The following is an 18,642-nucleotide window of genomic DNA, read 5'->3' as shown; positions in this document are numbered from 1 at the left end:
AGCCTCCGCGGGCCCTTTAAGGGCCGAGAGGTGCGCGGTCTCTTTAAGGCAGGTCCTGGTGGTTTCTGTTTTCTGAAGGAAGTGACGGGGGGTGGGATTGAATGAAAAGTGCAAAACAGAGTCTCGGAGCGCCGGAGTCGGGGGCCGTGGGAGCCAAGGCACTGGGCCGAGGGGGCAGACGGGCCCTGGGAGCGCGGTGTCCGCCTCGGAGCCGCCGGGGGACGCGCGACGGAGCGCAGCCCACGTGCGTCGGCGCCGCGTCGCGGGCGCCCCGCGGCTGAGCCCCTAGGGGAGCCGCGCCCCGGCGCCGCGAACTAGCCTCCAAGTTAGGGCGAAGTTTGGCCGAGCCGTTCCCCGCCCGCCCGCGGCGCGCCGGGACCGCGAGGGCGGCGGCGGTCCCCGGGGATGCGCCCACCCGGCCGCGGCGGGGTCCCCCCGGCGTCCCCTGCGTTGCTGCTCCTGCTGCTGCCGGTGCTTATGCAGCTGCTGGGGGCGCCGCGCGGCGAGGGCGCAGGGACCGGGGCTGGCGCGCCGTCTGAGCTGCGGGTCCGCGTGCGGCTGCCCGACGGCCAGGTGACCGAGGAGAGCCTGCAGGCGGACAGCGACGCCGACAGCATCAGCCTGGAGCTGCGCAAGCCCGACGGCACCCTCATCTCCTTCACCGCCGACTTCAAGAAGGTGAGGCACCCTCGCTCGCCCCGGGGGGACCTGCGTGCCTGAGCGCTCCGGGGTCCCAGTCGCACCGAGGCCAAGCAGACGGAAGACTGGGCCAGGAGAAGGACGCGACTTAGCCAAGGTCACGCCGGGCTCTTATCCACACCTCTTTGCCCTGTTCCCCAGCGCCTAGACCCGGCCCTTCATTCTCCCCCACGAACTGCTCTGCTGCCTTTCCGATTCTCCCCTCCAGCCTTTCACTTCTTCTCTCTGGGTGCCCAGGCCACCAGACCAGCTCCCCACTTCGTCTTTCAACTCTCCACTCTCCGAGAGCCCTCTAGGTGCAGACCTTACTTCAAGGGAGTCAATGTTAATAACCCCGTCTCCCTTTTTGGAGTCATTTTCTCAGGCTCTATCAGGGAAGAATCCTGGGCCAGGCATCAGAGGTCCTGGGTTCTCGCTGTGTGACCTAGGGCAAGTTCCTTTCCTTCTCCGGGCCTCCTTTCTCACCTCTGTACAGAGCAAGCCGGTGGCGCCAGGCCTCCCAGCCCTGACATCTTGGAGGCTGTGTACCACTTCTCCTTGTTTCACTTTCCTGGGCTGGGGGAGGGGGTTCCTGGGAAGAGCTGCTTGTCCCATGTCCCTCCCAAGCCACTTCTCCTCTTTGGTCCAAAAGTCTGGGAAACTTGTAGCGGAAGACCTGGGGAGAGGCCCCAGATGAGGTCCCCAGGCTATGGGAGAGGTGCCGCCTCTCACCCTCCTTGGCAGGAGGGCTGGCCAACCCCCAGTTTTGGCCTAGATTGTGGGGAAGTGGGTAGAGACAGCCTCTCCTGAGTGTGTGTGTGTGTGTGTGTGTGTGTGTGTGTGTGTGTGTGTGTGTGTGTGTGTGTGGTGGAGGGAACCAGTAGGTGGGCCTGGACCCCCAGGATTGGGGCTGGGGTAGAGAGTGGAGGTGCTGGGCTTATCAGGAAGTGGGCCTGGAAGGGCGGTGAGTGACTAACGGTGACCCAGCAGCAGGAATCCTGGAGGGGAGGAAGGTGGGTAAGGTGTAGGTACACAAAGGGAGTCTCCTGATCACCTAAAGTCCCCTCCCCAAGTCCCTCTCCTGGTAAAGAAGCCCTGTGAGGCTCTGTCTCTGGGGGAGTGGAGAGGTGAGGCCCATGACATAGGCAGCAGCTGGGGAAGCCCGGGGCGGTGGGACTGTTGCCTGAGCCATCTCTCTCTCTTTCCTCTTAGAGACTGGGAGCTGGGGTGACGGGGAAAGGGTAGAGTTTGGAGTGTCAGCTAGGGACCCAGCAGAATCACCCGAAGATAGTACCAGGTGGGTGGGTGGTGATTCTGTGGACGGTGGAGGTGGGGCTTGACGGAGATCTGTCCCTGGACTACTGAGTTTTCACTGACAAGGGATGTAGGGAGACCAGTGGTGGGTGGCAGGTTGTGGGGGGAGGGGCGGTTGAGTGTCACAATGGGGAGGACTTTGCGACCCTTCCTCACTCAGCAGGCCCAAGCTAGGTTCTCAGTTCAGGTAGGGGCAGGTGAGTTTGTGTGCGGAGAGAGGGAAGCTGACAGGGCCAGAACACCCCCAGAGTCCCCACTTAAACTCCAGGGGAATTTTGTCAAGTCTCTTCTTTTCCTTGAAAACCCAAATAGTGGCTGGACCCTCCCCAGGAGACAGGGATCTGATCTTCCCTTCTGACCTTCCACTGAAGCCCTTTGTCCTTGTGAGTGAGCGTCAGGCCAGCCTATGAGTCTCCCACCTTCCTGCCCACTGCACATTGTTCTACGGCTGTGCTGAAGCCCTAGAGAGACTTCCCCGACCCTGCCACCTCTCTGGCAGCCAAGGCTGTGGCTAGGACACTGGTTGAAAGAGTCAAGGGGTAGAGCTCAGCTTTTATAGCCTCTAGCTGCAGCATGAAAGATTTTATTGCTCTACCCTGAGGGTGAGGGGAGGGGAGAGGCGGGGTGGCAGTGGGGTGAAGGCCTGGGGATTGGGGCTGAGGGTGGAGTAGGGGGCTGACTGCCCAGTTAGAGAATCAATTCAGAGCTGATTGTAAGAGCCTCATTTTTGCTATTTTTTTATTATTTTATTTTTTCCTTGTTAGTTATTTTAAATATAGCAGTGTGTACATGTCAATCCCAAACTCCCTAACTATCCCTCCCCCCAAACCTTACCCCCTGGTAACCGTAAGTTCCTTCTCTAAGTCTGTGAGTCTGTTTCTGTTTTCTAAATAAGTTCACTTAGAGCATTTTTTTTTTTTAGATTCCGCATACAAGCATTATTTCTCTTTCTCTGACTTACTTCACTCAGTCTGACAATCTGTAGGTCCATCCATGCTGCAAATGGCATTAAGAGCCACATTTTAATCCCCACAGCGGTCCAAACCACCACCCAGGTTTCCAGAGTGTGCTTTTCAGGTTAGCCTCTGACCCAGAAGCTGGCATTTCACACCCACCCCTGGCATCTCCAGTTTCATCAGCAAGGGAGGGAACTGGGAGTGGAAAGTATGGAAAGGGAACCAGCTTTCCAAGGTCCCCTCTAACTCTGGGTGTCTCAGATGGCCTGGAGCAGGGTGGAGTTGGGGAAGGCTGGGAGTGGGGTTTATCTCCACCCCAGTCCACTGTCTGCATTGGCCAGAGCAGCTTTTATACGGGATCCTTCTGGGGTGGGTCACCTCTCTTGTTGCCCGCCCAGTCCTCAAGATCTCTGGCAGCTTTCCACGAGAAGCTTCTATCTAGAAGTAATGACTTTTCCTGTAGGAAAAAGTCCTGGATGTGGTGTTTCTTTTGTTTCATGTACCAAATCCATTTGGGGTGGTTTGGAAACAGTCCCTAGTCCACTTGGGAATAGTGACGTTGGCCATTTGGCACATTTGGGAGACAGTCCAGACTGAAATGAGACAGACCTGGTTTAACCCTGGGCAAGCTACCTGATCTGTCCAAGCCTTCATTTCTTCATCTGTAAAATGGGGATAATAATGGTACCAATCCCATGGCCATTGTGAGAACTACACAGGGCAATGCATATGAAATACTCAGTGTGTCAGCGGCTGTACTCAGTGCTCCAGAAGTAGAAGCCAGTAACTTTCATAATCATAGTCCACATCGCATCTCAACATGGACCTTCCCTGCTAAGCCTGGGTGCAAAGGGGTTGAATGACCGATCCAAAGTCACACAGAAGGTCAGCACTGAGCCTGGAAGAGCCTTAATCCTTCATCATAAGCTTCTCTTTGAAGCTCCATTTATTAGTCAGAGTTCTCCCGAAAAACAGAAATAATAGGGTAGAAATACAGATCTACAGAAAGAGATTTTATCATGGGGGTTGGCTCATACGGTTACGGAGGCTGAGTCCCGCGGTCTGCTATCTGTAAGCTGGAGGCCCAGGAAGGCCCGTGTAGTCCCAGTCTAAGTCCACAGGCCTGGGAACCAAGCGCACTGATGTCTGAGGGAAGGAGAAGATGGATGTCCAGCTCACACACAGAGAGCAAATTTGCCCTTCCTCCACCTTTTTTCTTCTATTCACACCCTCAACAGATTGAATGATGCCCACCCACCCTGGTGAGGGCCACCTTCTACTCAGCCTGCTACTTCAAATGCTAATATCTTTCCGAGACAGCCTCACAGACACACCCAGAAATAATATTTTGCCACCTATGTGGGCATCTCTTAGCCCAGTGAAGTGGAAACATAAAGTTAACCATCACACTCCAAAATTGCTGGCCAGCCCCCCAGCAGGGAGCAGCCATCCCTGTCCTGTCCGTCTACTCAGGGCAGCAGCAAGGCCCCTTGTGCTGGATGCAATGCAGCCCTCTGTCTGGATGATCTCACCACACACCCATACCCACACCCACACCCACACCCCCCCCCCCCCACACACACACACACCCCACCCCCCCAACCCTTCCACCCTCCCTGTTTGCGTCTGCTGGGATGGGTCTCTAACATGGCCTGGCCCTCCCCACACAGCCACACTGGACCTGAAGCCAGTAAAGCTGTAACAGTAATCCACCTGCTCTAGGACACGTATGTAGCCTGGAGCCCGGGCAAGGATGACGAACTCCACAAGCAGCCTGGAGCTACCGAATCACCATCGTGAGTTACTGTAAGCCCTGCCCACAGGCTGCTGCCCGTCCAGCAGATCAGGCAGCCGCTCTCAAAGAAGTGCTAGAGCTCAGCGACTCCCCGGCTTCGCTGCACATTTGAATCGCCTGGGGAGGGAGCTTTAGAAAACCCCGAAGCCAGACTAATTAAGTCCGACTGTCTGAGGCTAGGAGCCAGGCAGCCAGAATTTTAAAGAGCCCCTGGTGATTCCAATGAGCAGCAAAGTTTGGGAAGCATTGGCATAGCTGCTCCAGGGAAGAAGGGGCTTGCAGGAGGTTTCGGGTTAGACTGTTAAATGAAGGTAGATCCCAAACTCAGTCACTTCGTTGAAACCTGTCATTCTACCCACAATAGTCCCTAATGTGTTTCAACAGCATATCGAGGCTTAATTCTCCGTGCCCTCAGTGCAGGAACTAAAATTCATCACACGCTGTCAACAGGCAGTGCTCTTCTTGAGAATCCAAAGCCCACGTATGTAATTATACCCGGATGTACAGACTTACTGGGCATATTAATAGCGGACGTGGCACCATCCCGGCTTTTGGTCTGACAGCCCTGTTGGTCCCCGTCCCCCAGGCTGCTGTGCCCGTCCAAGTATCTCTTTCCCCTCTGTCTCCCAGTGTGAGTGTCTAAAAGCTGTGGGAGGGGATGAGTCATGCTCAAGCGGTTTGGTGCTGACTGGACGGGGAGGGTGGGGCTGAAAGATAAGAGAAAGTCCTGAGCAGCTGCGTGGGGGTTGGGGGGGTCAAGGCTGCAACGGGAGGAAGGAGCCATATCCAATGTGTAGAGGGAGGGGGTCAAGAGGGGCCTCGGGCTGGCGCCAAGATAGGGGAAGCCGTATAACAGGGTGGGTGAGCTCGAGGTCACTCTGAGGGACCCAGAGGGATGGGAAACTTGCGCCCTGCTCTGGGCCCCGATGGTCCAGAGAGCACCAGCGTCCCTGCCCTGGGGCTCCCCGCCTTGGTGCGGGGAGCAGCTTCAGCCTGTGAGAGGTAGTCAGCAAAGATGTGGAATGTGCAAATGGCCATGTGGCTGCCGGAGGCTGTTTATTCTAACGGGATATCACATCACGGGACTGTCAGGCAGGACAAACTCTTAGAGTCCAGTCTCCCCCTACCCTGCAGTTTGGTGATTCGTAGTAGGGGTATTTGTTGGAGAGGATGTCTTTTGGGGGAACAGAGGGCAGTAGAGGTGCTTACAGGAGAGGCCCAGGGTTTTTTGGTATCCAGGGTATTTCCCCACCCTGGCGGTTCATGAGAAGTCACCAGAAAGAATGCTCCGGCTTGTGTCCATGGAACCCTCCGGTCTAACAGCAGTCCCTCTGCCATGTCTGAGGAATTCCTCCCCGCATCAGGGATCAGCAGCCCTGCCCCGAGGTTCAGCCCAGCTCCTGGAGTCTGGCAAGCATCTCCCACCCGCCGAATGCCTATGTCCAGATGGAGTCCTGGCAAAAGATCCCGGGTCAGGCAGTGAGGACTGCCACCTGGGACAAGTAAGTGGCCTGTTGGGATGACGGGGAGAGGCAGAAGTGAGGTTCTTCCTACGAGGCTTCCCAGGGTACACAGAGGTGGTGACGGTGGAGCAACAGAGGCCAGCTCTGAGGTAAGAATCACATATGGCTGAGCTGTCGGAGCACACACTGACAGTCGCTTTCACACACCTGGCCTCCTTCGATCCTCACCACTACATCGTGCAGCAGGTATGGCTTCCAGTTTGCAGACGTGCAGACTGAGGCTCAGAGCTATGAAGTGACTTGGACGAGATCAATAACTAATGATCCAAGATTGGGACCCAGGGAGCCTTCCACTGTATTCTGACCGCCTGTGCCACTATGGCATATACGTGGGCTCCTTCTAGAAGGCTGAAGAAACCTGAATAGGGGAGGGGAGAGGAAAGAAGGAGACTGAAAAGAGCCTTGGTGCAGAGGAACAGATCTACAGAGAAAACCTCCTCTGTACAGATTTGGGCTGCACCCCTCCCCCAGGCTCATCACAATTCCCCCACCCCACCCCTCCCACGAATTTTAAGTTTTGACCCCTTCACAGTGCCTGAGACACTCCCCGTTCCCCTCCCGCCACGGCCTCTGGAGAGATGGCGGGTGGGGGTGAGGGGACCATTTTTAAAACATCTCACAGATACTACTGAGCACTCACTAGACATTTTTCTGCCCTTTCCCAGCTGTGTGACTTGACAAATCACGTAACCTCTCTGAGCCCCAGGTTCAGACATGACACAAACACAGTGTGATGCTGGCAGGCGTGTTGTGAGAAGTGAGTAAGAGGCCTCAGCGAAGCAGAGGCCAGCGAGGGCACGTGAGAAGAGAAGTAGCAGTTCTAGCCGGGGCCCCAGCCCTGCTTCCTCAGGCCGTTAAGCAGATGGTTCCTGCTCTGGGGACCAGAGCATTATTAGGATTCCCGTCCTTTCAGCTGGCAAGCGCTGAAGTGGCTGCCACCGAGGTTCCCACGAAGGGCTGGGGGCGGGGCTGGGGCTGGGAATGCAGGTGAGAGGGAAGCGTGGCACCCGCCTCGGGAGCCCTGAGTCAGCAGGACATTGGGGCGCAGTTGATCCACATACAGCCACACGTTGTTCCAGGGGCAGTCGGGACACTGGCGACCTCTGGGATTTGGCTGACAGAGCACTGGGGGCACTGGGAGGGGGCAGGCGGCACTGCCCCCAGCTGGTCGTGGCACCCGTAACAAGAAGCCTCTGTCCGGGCCTAGCCTTGAGGGTCTGCAGGCATCTCGTAATAGGGGCGGCCTACGTCCCAGGCACCGGCCAGGGAATGTGCTCAGCCTGGCTTTGGGTTGAGTCCATTTGCCTCTGCACCTGCTTGGAGAGACAGGGCAGAGGGGCCAAGGTGCCCCTGAGTGTGCCCCGGGGCAGCCAGCATGGGGAGAAGAGGGCGTTGGTTCCTGGCTGCCCCTCCAGGGCGACCCCTCACCTCCCCAGTGCAGTGAAGTTCGCTCCTCTCTAGCCATAAAGCAGCCCCAGCCAGGAGCAGTGCCATAAACACTTGGGTTGGCTCAGCCCGGGCCTCAGAATCACACAGTCCGGTGTGACGACGGGAAGGAGACCAAGATGGTAGAGGAAACTCCCAGGAGACAGCATCAGCCGTCCAGGGGCAAAGAGGAAAGGGGAGTTGGTGCTTTGTGGAGATCCTGGAGAGGTGGCCTTCAGCCTGGGCTGTGCAGCCGCCGTGGCACAGAGGTGGGCTGGGAGAGGGGCTTGGAGGGAAGGGCAGCTCCGCCGTCAGGCCCTCTTAGTTTTCAGGTCCCCTGTGGTGCAAGGCTGGGCTGACAGCAAGGTCTGAGGCAGGACAGCCCCCCCCACTGCTCCCCACTGGGGGGCTGAGGAAGGCCCCTGTGAGGGTGACAGGAAGGCAGAGGAGGAGGGGAGGTCGGCCAGGCTGAGGCTGGGGCAGCGAACGAACGTAGGAGAGGATGCCCACGAGGGGGTGTGCAAGGCAGGGGAGTGTAACAGCATGTGTGCAGAGGCTTGTGTGTGAGATGGGGTGTGAGACATGGCGTGTGAGACTTTGGGGGAATTCAAGGAGGGAGGGAGGGTGTGGGAGAGACTGTCGGAAGGAGGTGGGCCTGTGAGACAATCTGTGAGGGCTGCCACGTGTGACTGAGAGAAAGGGGGAGGTGGGGAGTCTCCCGGGAGAGGCTGTGAGGGAGGAAACGTGCTCCTAGGAGCAACGGTGTGAGGGAGGAGGGACCGTACAGCCGAGCCACGGCGTGGGCCCTGGGGGGCCTGGGTGCCGCTGGGTGAGGGGTGGGAGGTGGTGGGAGGATCAGCACGTCTGGGTGAAAGATTATGGCCATGGGACCCATGAATGGGGGAAAGCAAGTGTCTGTGCGTCCAGTTACGATTCGACTTGGCTGTGAGTAACATAAAACCCCACAGCAGCGGAAGCAAGAGAGAGGTCTGTTTCCCCCTTTCAGTCTCATCTAAGGCTGGAAGCCGGCAGCTGGGCTGATGTGACCGCGTCACAGCCGTCAGCGCTCCGGTGGGCTCCGTCTGTGGGGTTGCCACCCATCCCCAGCACTGAAGTTTCCCTGGAGCTTCTCCCCAGGAAGGCAGCAGCAGAGGCCTGGCATGGACCGACTGCTCTTGGAAGTGCAGAGAGCTGCCCCCTGCTCTTCCCAGAACAGCCTTCTCTCTGTGAGATACAGTGGCTCTCTGGCAGCGTGGCAGGGAGTGGACGCACAGAAGAACAGAATATTGGGGAAGGGGCTCGGGGCAGGGGGAGCTCGGAAGAGCAGAAGGATCACTGGATTGAGTCAGGAGATCTGGGCTGCTGGGCCTGACTCTGCAGCTGTGTGACCTTGAAGGTCACGTCCCCTGCTGGAACCTCACTGGAGCATGAACTAAATGATCCCCTAAATCTTCTAGAGGCCCAAATTACAGCTGTAGGACGACCAGCCTGCAGAAGCCCAGTTACAAGGAAGCCCAAGAAGAAAGAGCCGTCTTCTTTTTGGAGGCGAGGGGGTTGATGGAGGCCCCAGAGCGCTGGTCCATTCTCAGCTCTGTGCCAGACCCTGAGGACGCTGCATAAATAAGTGGAGCCCCGTCTGGGGCTGGGGCGCAACACGAAGGGCCTGGGGCACGTGTTGCCCAGGCAGAAGACGCTGCATGAGGACGGGGCCCTCTGCCGAGGCATTTAGGTCAGATGCACACTGGCCCAGCACAGCTCGAGTTTCTGATTCAGCTCTAAGCCAGAGATCCATTCACGTCCTACCCTGGCTCAAAACCCAGCGATGACACCCAGTGATCTGCTAGATGAAGCTCAGACTTCTTTGGCTGGGCTCTCGGACACTGTGCCCTGCCCTCCTGCTGGCCAGCCTCCTCCTTCCACACCCAGCCCTCCCCTCCCCGGTACCCCCCTCCCTTTCCTCAGCACCCTGGCCTGCTCTTGTTTGCCCACTCAGTGCTTCATTTATTCATTTCCAGATAGGTACTGAGCGCCTGCTGTATTCAGGGGGTGGGGATACACTGCAAATAAGATACTCTCCCAGCCTCAAGGAGTTGAGTCTGGAAGGAAAGAGATCATTGCAGACACAGTGGGATTCGTGCTCTGGAGGCTAGGGGTTGGGCCTGGCCAACTCTGCTGGAGGGTTGGTGAGGGCAGGGGTGACGGATGCATTTGAACTGAGTCCTGAAGGATGATGGGCAGAAGGGGACAGCTCATCCCTGGCAGAGGCGTCAGCTCATGGCCTCGCTCATTCTGGGAACCGCCATCTCTTTGGTTCAGCCTCTGGGGGGTACACTTTATGGTGAGGACAAAAGGAGCCTTGGAAGGGCACTGGGCCAGATTGTGTGACAGTAGCGTGGAGGGAGGGATGGGGTGGGGGCATTAAGAGGCCTTGGTACCTTCCCATCTTCTGTACATGCCTCTCTCTTTGCTAGAAAGCCACCCATCCTTTGACTGTCCAGAACCACTGAAATGTCCTTCTCTCTAGGAAGCCTTTCCTCCCTCCACCCCTCCCAGACCCATCCCTAAGGGGACAAAAATGCTCCCTCCTCCATCCTTTGCCCTATAGCATTTTGCATAAACCTCACCCTAGGCCTTATCATAGTGCGCCGACATCAGTTGTAGGTCAGCCTCTCCTGACCTCTCCTATGAGCCCCTTAAGACAGGAGCCTTGGCCTTGGCCGTGCCCACTCCCCTGCCCCGCCCTGGCGCCCGTGAAGGCTCTGCCCTGTGTAATCAGTGCCCTCCCACAGACTACCTGCGAGATCCAGCAGCCACCTGACTTCTCTGGGCCTCAGGTACATCTCTGGGAGAAAAATTTTTTGTCCTGCCTCTGCAGGTCTGGAGTAGATCACAGCTGGAGCAAGGCCAGGGACTGCAGCAATAATAGAGAAACTTAAGGAATCCGGCCCACTCTGTTCTGAGACCTTTCACTCATTTTTCCTCACAGTAATCCCTTGAGGTGTAGGTATTGTTAGTTGTACTCATTTTACACATGTGGAAACTAAGATACAGGGAGGTTAAGTAAATCCCTCAGGGTTACAGGGCCCATATCAGCAAAGCCAGGATCTGGACGCGGCCAGCACTGGCTCCAGAGCCTTTGCTCTTAACTACCATGCTCTTCGGGAACCTTAAAACCACCCCCAAAGGACTTCAGCAAATGCTCTCTCCGTGGCCATACGCTCTGTGTGGCCCAGTTTCAGCCCTAGTACTGGCCACTCCACTTCATCCTGGTGGCCTGGCTCCTGGTGGGCTGGAGTTTCCTGGGAGCTCGTGGGAGAAGAAGCCTTATAGAAACTGCCCATCTTGGGAACCCTAGCCTGAGTCCTGGGCCTGGGGAGCCTGCCATGGACTCTTCCCCAGCTGTGTGGTCTTGCCTTGGGGGTTAGGGCACCTCTGTCTGGGTGGACCATCCCAGGGGACTCTCGGGCGAGCAGGGAACCTGGGAGCCAGGCATCCATCTGGCCTGGGCTTAGCGTTTGGCCAGATGTTCCTTGGAGCAGGGAGACCTCTCCCCCTGCCCTGCCCTCTGTGCTGGAGGGAAAGGGGGCCCTGGAACCTTAGTAGTGAGTCTGAGGTGTGGGGAGTAGAAGGTAGGAGGGACACTGGTCATGATGACGGAGCCAGAGATCCAGATGCTTGGGCCGCTTGTCTCCCTCCCGGGGCTCAGCGCATGGAGTATGGTTTCCCGGAGACATAGGATTAAGAAGGCTGGATAATTCAGGGTTTAAAGAGGCTCTGGGCAGGGCAGGCAGAGGGCTTAGATGGGTGATCCTGCATCATCTTACCCTGATGTTTGCGTCAGATGCTGTTGTCTGTTAGTCACACAGAGCCCTGGATAGGAGCCGCCACGTTCCCAGGGCAGGTCTGCAGAGGACATACAGACCACCGCCGATGGGCACAGCTAGAAGAGGGCACTGCCTTCTCATCCTGGCTCTGCCGCTCGCCAGCTGTGTGGCCTAGGGCAGACCACACTTTCTCTCTGGGCCTGAGCTTTAGTTTCTTTAACTGGGCATCAAAGAAATTGAACTCGTTGATTTAGGACGCAGCTGTGCATTGTGGCTGTGAGAGCTTGGGTTTTGGAGTCAGACTGCCTGGGTTAAAATTCTGACTACATTTCCTCTTGGTCCCATGACCTTGAGCAAGTTATCCATTCCAAACTCGGTAATAATCATAGTTCCTATCTCCTCTTGCTATAAAGATTTTAAACCGGACGATACATCCTTTTTGACTCATGGTAACAATGACTTGTCCCTTCCAGTTATAAACTTCAATACAGCTTTGTCCTACACAAATAAATAGGAGATATAGAGGAAATCTATCTCAACAAAATAATTCTCATCCCCTCGCTTCACCCCCAGTCAAGTTCCCATTTTGGTAGCGTTTTGTTGTTGTTGTTGACGTTGTTGTTTAATACAGAAGCAGGGAAAATACTCTAACAGATTTTGTTCGCCCCCTGGTCTGGTCTAAAAGTTCAAATTCTTTCTCCTGCTAATGGTAGACGGGTGATATCCAAGCAACGAGGCCACTTGGGGCATCCCTCAGACCACAGGCGGTGACACGTGCCTGTGGTATTGGAGAAGATGCTGTGAATATACCAGATGGGTTCTTTTAAAGGGTCATTGCTGAAATTACCCCGGAGGTGGAACTTGGATCCTGCCTGGGGGTCCTGCCAGGGACATCCGCCTGACTCAGCCCTGGGAGGGAAAGTCTGGTATCAAGTCTCACCTGGCAGGAACTGAGCCCAGAACAGAAAATGCACAAGTGTACCAGCCTCCAGTCTCTCCTCAAACGACCTGAGGGGGTGGAAGATTGGATGGCCCAGGCTGGCGGGGCAAGCAGATCCCAGCCTCGTGGCCCGAGAGTGGATTTCCTGTGGAGAGGAAGCTGAGGTTATCCGAGCTCTGATTCACCTTGCCTGCAAGTCTGGGACCATGAGGAACCTTATGGAACCTTTCTCACCAGCTGGGTCTCAGTTTCCCTTGCTGCAATCTTGGCGGAAAATCTCCCCGGACACTCCCACCCCTCAATGTTCCAGAGATCATTTACAGTGAAAGGAAGTAGGGAAATGTCCTTGTAGAGTCAGAGGACTTCCAAAGGGCATGGGGGTTTGTGTGAGGACAGCACTGACTAGTTTCAGATCACCTGGGACACTTGCTGGTCACATGCAGTGATGACAGTGGCCCCGGTTAGCACCGCTGAGCACGTACTCCGGGCGGACATTCTGCTGTGCTTTCCCTCCACACTAACTCATTTAGTCGTCACCATAAGCCTCCAGGTAAAAGTGGCATCATCCCCTTGGGCTTCCCTGGTGGCGCAGTGGTTGAGAGTCCGCCCACCGATGCAGGGGACACGGGTTCGTGCCCCGGTCTGGGAAGACCCCACATCTCGCGGAGTGGCTGGGCCCGTGAGCCATAGCCGCTGAGCCTGCGCATCCGGAGCCTGTGCTCTGCAACGGGAGAGGCCACAGCAGTGAGAGGTCCGCGTACCACAAAAAAAAAAAAAAAAAAAAAAAAAAAAAAAGTGGCATCATCCCCATTTCACAAACGAGGCTTAGAGAAGGTGGGAGATAGACCTGTATGCCGGCTAATACAGTGTAGACTTGGAGTGGAACCCTGGGCCCCTCGCTGCCTCTACTGGAATCCAAGGGGGACCCTCAGACCCTGTTCTCAGAGCATCTCACTCTGGCACATGGACAGTAAGTGCTCAGTGAATGGGGGCTCTCAGTGGGCGAGGCCAGGGCACGGACACTGAAGGATGCATAGCTACACAGGGCTATATTCCCTCCGTGCTGGTGCAGGGCCATTGGGGTTCCTGGAGGAGAGCCATCGTTGTGACTTGGGTCTCTCGCAGGGGGGCTCTTGACGTATTCAGACCACTTCTGACTGGGACCTGCTGACTTCTCACCGCGAGCTGTTAGCCAAGGCACAGAGATGGGTGAGAGCAAGGGACACCTCAGGTACCCAGGGTTCCAGCAGCCAGATTGGGAAGGGGACCCGATCCCACCGCCCTTCTCCCTTCTCCTTCTGCCCCCCCCCCCCAGCCTCTCTGATTCATGCAGTGAATCAGTGACAGGAAAGAGCCCTTGGCCTGCTGGTAATGCCATTAGTAACCCCGAGGGGAAAGGGGAAGTGGAGAGGGAAGGGGAAAGGTGAGCCAGCCCAGCTCCCTCAGGCCAGAAGGCCGCAATAGCTGCTGCTGTGTCTTGCCCTTAACCCCACCCTGACCCCACTACCTCCATCTGAGATGCAGGTGGCTAGGAGCCTGGCTGACCAGAAGCACCGGGGGCATTCTCCCCAAACCTACTGAATGGGAAAGTCAGCGAGAGAAACTCTAGAATCTGTACTTGTAAAAATGCAGCCCTCTCCCATGATGCCGTAGTCGGGTGGTTGTAGGGGCCCTGACTCACCCTGATCAGGGTGATATGGGGGTACCACCAAGGGGAAGCATCAGCTATGAATGAACCAGGAGCCGAAAAGGGTGCTGTTTCCTTTAAGGTGACGTTCTGTACTTTTAAACAATTTTGTTTTGGAAAGCTTTCCAGCAGTTCCCTGTGTGAATTTTCCAGGAGGCTTTGGAACATCTGGGGCATGTTCTTTCTTTTAAGTCACAGGTTTAAACGGGAAAGAGAAAATTTTCCATGCCGGCAAGAGGGAGGCGTCTATTGCAGGGCAGCGTCCAGGCCTGTGTCCTCTGCAGGGTCTGAGCTGAGCACTGGGTGGGCTGGTGAGGAGGCCCCGCCCCCTCTGGCCGGTTCCCATTCTTCTGCTCTTCTCCATCAGGATGTGAAGATCTTCCGGGCCCTGATCCTAGGGGAGCTGGAGAAGGGGCAGAGCCAGTTCCAGGCCCTCTGCTTTGCCACCCGGCTGCACCACAATGAGATCATTCCCAGCGAGGCCATGGCCAAGCTCCGACAGGTGAGTGCCCACCCTGGACCTGACCCAGAGCCCTCACCCCTGCAGCTGACTCCTGGCCTGGACCCTACCCCAGCCTCAGTCTCCCACCTGATTGCCGGCACCCCACTCTTACCCTCTAGTCCTGAACCCCTTAAATATGCCAAACCTGACCCCATAACCCCAGATCCCTAATCTGCCCTGAACCACCATCTCCCAGCTTCTGCCAGTCCCCTAATCTCAGCTCCTCCCCGTTTATGATGGAGGCAGGTCGGATCTGCCTCCAGGCCGAGGGCCACCACTCATCGTCCCGGTGACGCTGGACAAGTCACCTCGCCTTCAAAACCCCTGTTTTCTTACTGAGAGATGGGTTATGGTGAGAATTAAGTGGGAGAGTGCATGTTAAGTGTTCAGTGCGGCCTTTGAAACCCTTAGCCTGTTGCCCTTCTCCCGGTCCCTTCCTGGACCCCGGGCCTCTCCCCGGCCTCATTTAATTTCCCTGAACTACCCAGCAGGAGCTGTCCGAGGCCCCTCCCTTTTACCTGCCTTTCCCAGAGTGACTCAGTTGCCTGGATGTTGGAGAATACGGGGCCCCAGAGGTCACTGACCCTGGGACAGTTCGCCTCGCCTGCCCACCTCCAACACCACCCCCAGCAACGGGTCAGAATTCTCCCTCAGGCCCCAGAGGTCAGCCCGGGCGGCCGCTGGCTGAAAAGGCTCGACTGTGCCCTGGGTATCAGTTTCTCCGCCAGTTGGAAGGGGGCTGGGTGCCCCTTGACTGCCACCCTGCCGGTGGCCCCAAGGATCCGAAGACAGCCGGCGTGGGCTTGTCTGACTCTCAGCGACCAGGGAAAGAGTGGGCAGGGGGCCTTCTGAGGCCGGGTGGGAACAGCTCTTCTCCTCCACGCAGAAAAATCCACGGGCAGTGCGGCAGGCTGAGGAGGTGCGGGGCCTGGAGCAGATGCACATGGACGTCACCGTGAACTTCAGCCAGGGGGGCCTGCTGAGCCCCCATCTCCGCAACGTGTGTGCCGAGGCCGCGGATGCCATCTATACCCGCCAGGAGGACGTCCGGTTCTGGCTGGAGCAAGGTCAGCTGGGTGCTGCCCGCTGCCGTATCGTCTCAGATATGATGGGAAGCAATGACGAGATATGGGAGGTCTAAACCCAGCTGGGACTGGTCAGGGAAGGCTTCCTGGAGGAAGTGATGCCTGTGTGGCTCTTTACTGAGAGGAGTCAGCAGATGAAAGGAACCAATTCCAGGTAGGGACGTGGAGAACTGTGACTCTGCTAGGCCCCGGGGAGGGAATGCCCAGGCAAAGCCCCCATCAGCCCTGCCCTTAGTGAGAACACAGATGGAACCTTCTGTCGTGGGACACGGGAACAGGAACCAGGGTCTGGATGGGGCCCAAAGATGCCCATTCCCAGCTGCCACCTCTTCTGTCACCTCTCAGAGATCAGCTCCTCTCTTTCCCTTCACACCTTCCCAGGATCCTTGAGAACGCCTCCCATCTTTGCACGGTCCCTGCCTTTCCGGCCTATGGGACCTCACTGCTGGCCCATCTCTGGGTCACCTTCCCCAGGACTGTCCTGAAGTCAGACAGACCTGGGATTCAGTCCTGACTCCCCTACCTACTGTGTGACCTCAGCCAGATAGTTAAACCTCTCTGGGCCGGTTTTCCCATCTGTAAAACAGGGATGATAACACTTAGCCCATAGGGGTGCCGGGATGCCTGAAGGGGTCATGCCAGGAGGTCCCCTCCCCTCCCCCATCTCTGACCTCCGCCTTCTCCCCCAGGTGTGGACAGCTTCGTGTTCGAGGCCCTGCCCAAGGCCTCAGAGCAGATGTTGCTGCCTCGCTGTGGGCAGGTGGGGGACCGCGGGAAGCCCTGCGTCTGCCGCTACGGCCTGAGCCTGGCCTGGTACCCCTGCATGCTCAAGTATTGCCACGGCCGTGACCGCCCAACACCCTACAAGTGTGGCATCCGCAGCTGCCAGAAGAGCTACAGCTTCGACTTCTACGTGCCTCAGAGGCAGCTGTGCCTCTGGGATGAGGACCCCTAGCCGGCTCGGGATGAGGGCTGGTCCGGGAGGCAGCTGCTCGGGGCCCACTGCTCCTCCCCCAGCCGCCAGAGGGCGTGGCCACCCCCAACCGAGGCCTTATTGCTGTTCCTTCCCTCCTAATCCCGGAGCCTCTGGCCCCCGACTTGTCACTGTGAAAAGGGGTGTGGCACGGCAGGGGTTAACTCATGAAGGCAGTCCCCCACTCCCATGGGGACGGAGGGAGAAGGGGGTTCTCCAAGCTTGACCCCCGCATCTCCCCTGAAATGTTCGCTTTCAAGCAACCAAAATAGGACCGCGTGACTCTATTTAACTCTTTGCAGGTTTAGACCCCGGAAGGTGTCGATGCCTGTGACACCCACCTCCCCACGCCCAGCCCCCTGCCCCACCCTCCAGAAGGAGCTGGCCCCTGTGCACCTTCCCGCTGCCCAACAGGGAGGGGATCCTTGCCCCAGGGAGGGGGCAGCGCCGACAGCGGATCTCAACACGTTCCTCTCACTACTGGCCTCTGAGGCTGCCCGGGGGCCAGCTGGGGGCCCCCCACCCCGAGACAGACCACAGGTGCCTTTCCGCAGACCTGGACTTTGCCGAGGGAGCTGGAGCCGGCTTGCATCCTCGAAGCAGAAATATTTTTGTAAGGTTTTGGGGCAGGGAGGGAGCATGAAGTATGAGGAAAACTTGAATCCCAGATTTTTAATGCAAAGTATTTATCGTTTGTACCAGAAATAAAAGTTTAAATTTTTACTTGGCTGATAGCTCTAGACTCGGAGTTCTGAGAGAACTTTTGGCCAATGCTGCCACCTGGCGTCAGGAGAAGTGTCCCTGTGCTCTTGGTGACCCATCTTGGGACAACAACTCCTAAAGCACCTACTGTGTGCTCAGCCTTGTGTTGGGGGGAGAGGATGTAGATGGGGGTGGGTATTATTAGGAAAAGATATGACAAAATTTCTGCGCTTAAGAAGATGAGACATACATAGATGGGCAAGCCAGGCAGTAAAAGACCCCGTGACATAGACTGAGATGTGAGATATGGTGAAAACTCTGGAACCAGACTTCCAGGGGTCAAATCCTGGGCATGATTTTTTTTTTTAATTTATTTTATTGAGGTATAGTTGGTTTACAATGTTGTGTCAGTTTCTGATGTATAGCAAAGTGATTCAGTTATACATATATACAATAGTTTGCATTTGTTAGTCCCAAACTCCCAGTCCATCCTTCCCCCACCCCCTTCCTCCCCTCCCCCTTGGCAACCACAAGTCTGTTCTCTATGTGAGGCTGTTTCTGTTTTGTAGATAAGTTCATTTGTGTCATATTTTAGATTCCACATGTAAGTGATATCGTATGGTATTTGTCTTTCTCTTTCTGACTTATTTCACTTACCATGATAATCTCTAGGTCCGTCCATGTTGCTGCAAATGGCATCGTTTCATTCGTTTTTACGGCTGAGTAGTATTCCATCGTGTATATGCCCCACATCTTTTTTTATCCATTCACCTGTCGGTGGACATTTAGGTTGTTTCCATGCCTTGGCTATTGTAAATAGTGCTGCTCTGAACATAAGGGTGCATGTAAATATCTTTTTGAATTGGAGTTTTGTCCAGATATATGCCCAGGAGTGGGGTTGCTGGATCATACGGCAACTCTAGTTTTTGGAGGAACCTCCATACTGTTCTCCACAGTGGCTGCACCAATTTACATTCCCACCAACAGTGCAAGAGGGTTCCCTTTTCTCCACACCCTCTCCAGCATTTGTTATCTGTAGACTTTTTAATGATGGCCATTCTGACCAGAGCGAGGTGATACCTCATTGTAGTTTTGATCTGCATTTCTCTGTGAGCGAGGTTGAGCATCTTTTCATGGCCCTGTTGCTGGCCATGATTCTTATTTGCTGTGCAATCTTGAGTTACTTTACCTCTCTGTGCCTCAGCTCTCTCAGCTATAAAATGGGCTTAATTGTGAGA

At 56.2% G+C, this 18,642-nt stretch overlaps 1 protein-coding gene across 1 annotated transcript; it reads left to right on the top strand.

Annotated features, from left to right (window-relative positions):
* Positions 1–325: 325 nt before the first annotated feature.
* Positions 326–17,879, top strand: OAF (out at first homolog). The gene is made up of 4 exons (XM_082659378.1): positions 326–678; positions 14,510–14,644; positions 15,531–15,711; positions 16,419–17,879. The coding sequence occupies exons 1-4, from the start codon at positions 406–408 to the stop codon at positions 16,682–16,684; spliced, it is 855 nt and encodes a 284-aa protein (XP_082515504.1). The 5' UTR covers positions 326–405; the 3' UTR covers positions 16,685–17,879.
* Positions 17,880–18,642: the final 763 nt, after the last annotated feature.

Source organism: Grampus griseus (assembly GCF_964374135.1).
Source record: "Grampus griseus genome assembly, chromosome: 8".
Classification (NCBI taxonomy): domain Eukaryota; kingdom Metazoa; phylum Chordata; class Mammalia; order Artiodactyla; family Delphinidae; genus Grampus; species Grampus griseus.
Note: the sequence above shows the minus strand (reverse complement) of the source record. Positions and strands in the feature narration are given on the sequence as shown.